At 43.2% G+C, this 8201-nt stretch overlaps 1 protein-coding gene across 1 annotated transcript in view; it reads right to left on the reverse strand.

The window, feature by feature from the left end:
* The window catches only part of IRAK2 (interleukin-1 receptor-associated kinase 2), a 115750-nt gene that overhangs the window by 97222 nt on the left and 10327 nt on the right, over positions 1-8201 (reverse strand). The window contains exon 2 of the mRNA XM_006872206.1: positions 2393-2575. Within this exon, the coding sequence (XP_006872268.1) occupies positions 2393-2575 (183 nt within the window). The remainder of the gene's footprint in view (positions 1-2392; positions 2576-8201) is intronic.

Raw genomic sequence — 8201 nt, forward strand, 5'->3', positions numbered from 1 at the left:
TCTGAGGAGTGACTGGTGAACTTGAATCGCTGACCTTGTAGTTCAAATGGCTTTGCAGTCTGGCGCATTAACCCGCAGTGCCACACCAGGACTCCAAATACATATATAGATTATGGAAAAGGTCAATAGACAGCACAAATGATTAGAGCCCTGGTGTGGGGCTGTGGGCTAATGCATCAGACTGTAAAGTCGTTTGAACTGCAAGGCAGGTGGTTCAAGATCACCAGCTAGCTACTCCTCGGAAACCCTATACAGAGTTGCTATGGGTCAGAATCAATTCAACAGCACTTAACAACAACAACTTATCTAATGGTTGGTGGTTTGAACTTACTGCAGCAGAAAACCTACCAATCTGCTTCTCTAAAGGTTACAGCCAATGGACTGAAGTTTAGGACGATGTGTGAACTCCTGAGCCCATGGGCACCAACCTAGCCCCTGGAAGTAGGGCTGAGAGTGAAGCTGCCAGTTGGTCTGAAGAGCAGGGAGGTGTGAATGAATGCCCAAACTTGCAGTTAGTACCCATTTGACCTAGCTTGGATGGCTAGTTGATCAGAACTCAAATCGAAGAAGATAAAGATGTTTAATACTATAAACAATTGCAAATTATTACAATGTGATGAACCAGACTTGCCATGAATGCAGTGACAAAATTCTCACAGGAATGGAAGCACCTTGTTTTCTCAGTGTACTGGGATGGTAAGGACAAGACATTTAGACCTTGGCTATCAAAAATGGGGGGCTACAAAGGCACAAAATGTTTGGTTTACAGGCTTTCATGAGTACACCTAGTGGCAGAATGAGGGAGTAAAGCATAATCCCCACTGAAGAATTTTCCTCTTCTCCAGAGGGATCTGGTGAAAAGAGACAGGTGACAACTATGATAGGATTTTATGACTCAATTGTGAGTCATTATTAGCAGGATTAATTGTGATTGTCACAACTGTAATTGTATAAGATATGTAACTAAAAGGGGGAGTAGTCAATCTTTTAAAACTTTTTAAAAATATGTATGAAAGGGAAAAAAATTAGCAAAGAGGTTTCGCCTTGTAGGTATATTGATTCATGTAAACCGGGCTACAAAAAAAAATTGTTTTATTGTCATAGCTAACTACAGGAATATTTTAATTAAAATAATACATGTCTGCTGAAATATTGAAAAAAGAAGAAAGCGTGTTTGTGCTTTAAAGCGTATTTTGAGTTTTAATAAATGGGAATGGAAAAATAAAAACAAGAAATCAGTGGCGGTGGTTATGTGCCATGGAGTCGGTTCCGACTCACAGTGACCCTGTACAGGGTTTCTGAGGTGAGAAATCTTTACGGGAGCAGAAAGCCTCATCTTTCTCCTGCGGGACAGAAAATCTGTGAGCAGTTCTACTCTGTAACACCTGGGGTTGCCATAAGTCAGAATCAATCAGCTGTCTGTTTTTGTTTTGTAAAGCCTGGAAATTTTCTAGTAACATAGGTAAGCAACTGTTAACTTGCTAAATTGTAATCTTGAGATACAAAATGGTAAACTAAGATAAAGACAAATTATTATTATTATTTTTTATATATGTTCCTTTTTAAAAAAAAAAAAAGGTTTTATTGTAAATTGAGTGAAAGTTTACAGGGCAGATGATCAGTTTTACATTCAACAAATCATACACTTTGTTTCATTACAATGGTTATAATCCCCTCCATGTACCATAACTCTATTCACTTTAGCTCTTTTTTTCAAACACTCAGGCATATATAATAATTTACACCACCAAAGGGCACTTTCTGCATGTCTGTCTCCTGGCTACCAGCTCTCAGTCCCTTCTTTTTCCAAGAATCTAGGGTCCTCAGCTGCTCCCTCTCTCCATGTCCCCATCGCTGCCTGACCAACTATTTTTATTGTGTACTTTTTAAGTATATTGCATATTTTCAGGAGCTCTGGTGCTATAGACCAGCAAGATCTGCAGCTCAAACCCACTGAGGGAGAAAGAGGAGGCTGTGTGCTCTCATAAAGATTTACAGCCTTGAAAACCTTGGACAGGGCTGCTACGAATCAGAATCGACTCAATGGCAGTGGGTAGACAGTTAAAATTGTTAATGTTACAGCTTTGTATTTATGGATTTGTTGAATATTTGAATAGATACTCAAAATGTAAAAGGTCTAAGAAGTTTTGCAATAAAGTCTCTAATATCTTAATCCCTGGCCACTCAATTCCGTTCCCCAGAGGTAACCACTGTTACCAGTTTCCATGTTGGATGATAAAGCTTTCATTAAAACAAACATACAAATTAAAAGATGTTTCTTAAGCTTTAAGGCCAAAGCAACCATGACTGAGAACAGATACTCCAGGCCCTACCCCCGGCCCCGCCTCCCCGCCCCAGCCCCACCCCCACCCCCATCCGGTTATATACTCACAGTTGAGGATGATCTGAGCAGCGCGGTAGAGCTGCAGGTGGTGTAGGAGGTCCACGAGCTGCTGGACAGTGGCCTGCCGCATGCCCCACCACCACAGTAGCTCCCGGGTGATGCTCACACCCTGTACCCGCTCCATGGACTTGATCTTCCGCAGCTGGGTGAGGTCCGTGATCACGTAGGAGGCTGGAGGGTAAGGGAGAGGACTCTGCTTAGCGTTGAAAGGCAATCCTTCCAGAGAGGGCCACGCTGTTAGCCAGGCTTCATTCCTGACACTTGTCCCACTCACCCATCACTCACCACACCTGAAATGCCACCATGCACTGAACGCCACGGACGGTCCACGTTATAATGCTGATTCTATTCCACACCCATGAGGAACAGCACATGAACACTTGAACATCAGTACCAACTTAGCCATCTCACAAGAAAAAGGAGAAAGGCCACTGGATAAACTCGGACAAGCTCTTTCAGCAGTGTGAGCCTCGGATTTCTCGACTGTGTTAGGGGGCAACAGAACTTGCTTGCTACCCCTCCTAGAGAAAATGAATCTGTTTCATTTTCTATTAACCCCCAGTACCCGAAGCTGTGGGAGTCCTGGTGTGGCGCTGTGGGTTAATGCGTCAGACTGCAAAGCCGCCTGAACTGCAAGTTCAGCAGTTACAGCTCACCAGCTGCTCCTCGGAAACCCTATACAGAGTCGCTATGGGTTGGAACTGACTCGACGGCACTTCACAACAACAACAACCCGAAGCTGTGAGGAGACAAATGTGGTTCCATGATAGAACTTTCCTTCCGTGTGAGAAACTTGCCATCCTTGGTCAATGCAGCACATGCACAGCCACCACCTGTGGGGACCTGCATGTTGTCATGATGCCGAACAGGTTTCAGAGGAGTTTCCAGCTTGAGATGGACTAGGAAGAATGGCCTGGCAATCTACTCCCAAAGTCAGTTGATGAAACTCAGACGGATCACAACGGTTGAACCCACAAGGACAGCACAAGATTGGGCAGTGTTTCGATTTATTGTGCCATAAGTCAAAATCCAACACAACAGTAGGTAACAAAATAAAACCAGCACAGATCAATGCCTGGCAGAGAGTAAGAAGCAGGGTCAGGGGTATCTAGGGTGCAAGACTGAAGGCAGCATGCACGCACAGGGCTGATCACATGCACGACCCTGAGAGTCAGTTGCTGTTGTTGTAAAAGTGCCATCAAGTCGATTCCAACCCATAGTGACCCTGTATAGAGTTTCCAAGGAGCAGTTGGTGAGCTTGAACCTCCGACCTAGCAGTTCAAATGACTTTGCAGTCTGGCGCATTAACCCAGAGAGCCACACCAGGACTCCTGAGAGTCATCAGAGTCTCCTTAAATTCCGTATCCCAGGTAGTTCACGAGCTTCACGTGGAGGAAGTCAGTACACACAAGTGAACGAATCTATTCCTTGCCCTCCTCACAGAACTGCTTTTAGATTAGAAGTCCATTCCTTCTTTTCACTCTCTATGATAAAATCAATGACTGTTCACTAAAGAAAGCTCAGAAAGCACACAGTGCCTCCATCTTCATACAGCCAGTAGGGCACCTTTTCTTTACAAATCGTCCCCCTCTTTACATAAGTGCGGTTTGGGTTGTCATTGTTGCCAGACTGAAAGATTTGGCACCCTGCTTTTATTTATTAACATTATAATCTAGGAATTTCCTCAGTTGCTACCAGCTCTCCATACATAGCGGTTTATGTATGGACATTGCTACGGATTAAATTGTGTCCCCCCAAAATGTGTGTTGTAAATCCTAACCTCTAACAAAGCACTGCCATCAAATGATTCCAACTCTTAATGACCCCATAGGGTCTCCGGACTAAAAATCTTCATGAAAGCAGACACTCTCATCTTTCCCCTGCTGGGTGACTGCTAGGTTTGAACCACCAACCTTGCTGTTAGCAATCCAACATTTCACCTACTGCACCACCAAGGCTCTGTCCTAAACTCTAAACCTCAGTTTATAATCCCATTTGGGAAAAGTGTTGTCTTTATGTTAATAAGGGTTCGTGTAGGGTGTGGACTTCTGGTGTGGTGCTATTGATCAGTGCTGGACTGTAAACCACAGGTCGGCAGTTCAAACCCACCAGCTGCTCCTCAGAAACCCTATATAGGGTCGCTATGAGTTGAAAGCGACTCAACAACACTTAACAATAACAACAACAGTGTAGGGTGTACCTTGGGTCACTGTTTTTTGATATATAAAGGAGATTAAACAAGCAGAGACACATGAATACTGCCCAGGAGAGAAGCTCCGCAGCTGGCCGAGAAAGAAAGCCTCCTTCTCGGACTTCTTGTTGTTAAGTACGGTGAAGCTGGTTCCGATTCATAGCAATCCTACACACAGGGTTTCTGAGGAGCAGCTGGTGACTTTGAAATGCCAACCTTGTGGTTTGCAGTCCTCTGCTTATCCTACAGTGCCACACCAGGACTCCACTAGCCTCCTGAACAATGAAAAAATAAATTTCTGTTGGGTAAAGCCAACTGAATGTTTATGGTATTTCTTTTCTATCCGCAGTAGAGAACACAGACAGTCACATAGTATACCCCTGTATGTACTGTTGCGGCAGAGACGGTGTTTTAAAACTAGGAATAAAATAGCCAAGTCTCAGTCTCACGTTTTCAGGAACCAAAGGGTAGGAATCTACAAGGATATCAAGTGATTTGCTCATTGATTCATTCTACAAATCTTCAAGGAGTACCTGTATGCCAGGTGTATGACTCCTCTGGGTGCTCTGGTGAGAAAACCAAAACCTCAAGGAGCTTTATTTGGGAAACACAAGTTGTTATGGACTCAACTGTCCCCCCCAAATGCCTTGGAATCTAGACTCCTATACCTGTAGAAAGACGTCTTGGTGGTGCAGTGTGTTGTGCAATGGGATGCTAACCATAAGGCTGGCGATTCGAAACCACCAGCCACTCTGTGGGAGAAAGCTGAAACTGTCTGCACCTGTAGATTTACAGCCTCAGAAACCCAAGGGAGCACTTCTACACCATGAAGCAACAGATACACCTGTGGAAGCCATCCTATTTTGGAACAGGGTTTTCGTTTCTATGTTAATGAGGCCATATCAGTATGGGCAGATTAAAAACAGAAGCAAGCAATTATAAATGAAAAAAAAACCAAAACAGATGTCGCTGAAACCAAGGAATACCAAGAAGAATGATGCTGTTGTTGCTGTTAAGTGCTGTAGAGTTGGTTCTGTATAGGGTTTCTGAGGAGCAGCCAGTGGGTTTGAACCACTGACCTTATGACATTAATAGTCTAGTGCTTATCCTTCAGTACTACACCAGGACTCCTAATAAGAATGCTAGTAACCATATATCCAAGAATCTAATAAGCAAAAATACATGTATAAAACATTGACAACCTAACAAACAGACAAATAACACAATTATAAAATGGGTTAAGAACCTGAATGGACATTTCACCAAACAAGACATTCAAATGGTCCCTAATCACATGAAAAGATGCTCAGCATTACTAGCCATCAGAGAGATGCAAATCAAAACCACAATGAGATACCATTTCACGCCCACTATAAATGGATTAAATACACCAGTCAAGAGAGAACAGAGTTGACAAGAAAACAGGATCTTTCAGTAAGAGGTCTACAAAAGACACATCAAAAAGATGGAGACAGCCTAAATGTGTATTAACCAAAGAATGATTCAACTAACTTTGGCATGTACACACAATGGAACACTGAAGAATAATGATGAATCTGCTAAGCACCTCACAACATGGATGAACCTGGAGGACATTATGCTGAGTAAAGTTGGTCAATCACAGAAGGACAAATATTGTTGAGAACAATGTTGTAAAAAAAAAATTTCTTGGTAAAAAAAAAAAATGTATGGTGGTTACGGGGGTGACGATTATTCAGAGTAGAAGGTAGACACATGTTAACATGGGTGACAGAGCAGGCAATATACAAGAGGGAGGTTAATAGGGGAAAGATGAAGGTAGCAGGAAACACAGGGAAGAATGCAATAATTAATGTGAATAGAGATAAATACAGTTAGCTGTTGGTACATGGAGGGGATTGTAATCATTGTAATGAAGCAAATTATATATATGTATATATATAAAACGTTTATATTATGTTATTATTAATATATATTATGTATATAAATTAACATATATATTAATGTTTATTGTGAATTATATGATAGTTTACATGGAAGAACATTAGCTTTACATTCATCCTATCATATATCATTTCATTGCCATGGTTACATTCCCCTCCATGCATCATCAACCAACCAAAGGATATACCTGCAAGCCTGCCCTCCCAGTCATCAGTACACAGCCCCTCTCCCTCTCTGGGTCTAGAGTCCCCAGCCGCTCCATCTCTCCACGTCATCATCTTTGCCTCCATCTCTGGTGTTACTGCTTCTCTGGGTAGGATCCCGTACTCTACTCTTCTCCCTTGATGGTTCCAGGGACCTCTGCTTCTGGACTGCAAAGTCAGTCACTCTCCTCCTTTCACTAAAAATGTCCACCTTTACATTTCCAACCCTCACAGTCAGTACACAGTCAGTACAATTATTCACCATTCTACCACAAGGGACCTATCCCCATCTCTTTCATTAGCCCCGCCCAGACAGACTGGATACTACTCAGTGGAGATTCTACCTTCCTCCATGCCCTCTGGATCTAGGCTCCCTCTTGAAAGCTTGTAAGTCAGTCACTTCTTGCCCCCCTCACCCCATTTTGGGTAGCCAATGTCCAACTTGCCCACCCCTGTCTACTCTGCGTATGGAAGTAGTGGGAATGATCCTTGCTTTAAAGATTTGTTCCCTCTTTTGACCATAGGTGTACGTCAAGTTCATCAAATTGTATCAGATTACTCTTTTTTTCCTCTTCTTTCTTCTTCTAGTGGAGTTCTGATCATCTAGTCATTGAAACCAGGTCAAGTGGGTATTATCTGCACATCTGGGTGTTCTTGTGCATATGTCCTCTCTTCTTATCAGCTGGACATTTCACTCTCTACTCTAGTCCTCTGTGGCTATGTCACTGACGCTGGGCCCAAGAGTCCCCAGGTCTTGCCATACTTTTGGCCAACCAGGTCTCCACCCGGATTCACAGGAGTCTACTGAACATTGTAGGGCTTAGCTCGCAGCTTCATTGCTGTTTTTCCCTCACTTCCCATTATCGGTGATGAACGTGGTCATCAATCAGATAACATGTCTGCTCATGTATTCCCACTGAGTCTTAGTCTTGGAAGGGGGTTTGCCCTGAAAGGACCCGACCACTTGCCTTGATGTCTCCTGGGCGAGCAACTTGCTTGTTCTTGTAGTAATCAGTTGGACTGCCTATATTGTTTTGTATTTTTCTGTCAGTCTTTCTTTCAAGAAATATCTTCTGTTCTTCTAGTCATTCCAGGTTAGTCTGCTCATCCTTTCAAGTGGAAATTTCTTACCTTAGAAGATTCTGGGTGAGGTTCAGGATACCACCTATGAGCTTATGTAATGCAGAGGCTCCGCAGGAAGCCTCCCTCACTGGGCACGTTGTAGCCCCATTTTAGGTATTCCAATCAGTTATAATGGAGTCCTGGTGTGGCAGTGTGGTCTAATGCGCCAGACTGCAAAGTCATTTGAACTGCAAGGTTGGCGGTTCAATCTCACCAGCTGCTCCTTGGAAGCCCTATACAGGGTCACTATGGGTCAAAACCAACTCGATGACACTTAACAACAACAATCAGTTGTAGGCAGAAGACGGACTTACAAGCTTTCTATAGTGATATTTCTGGCTATTCCTTTCTCTCCCCC

This window comes from Chrysochloris asiatica, unplaced genomic scaffold (assembly GCF_000296735.1).
Source record: "Chrysochloris asiatica unplaced genomic scaffold, ChrAsi1.0 scaffold00186, whole genome shotgun sequence".
NCBI lineage: Eukaryota > Metazoa > Chordata > Mammalia > Afrosoricida > Chrysochloridae > Chrysochloris > Chrysochloris asiatica.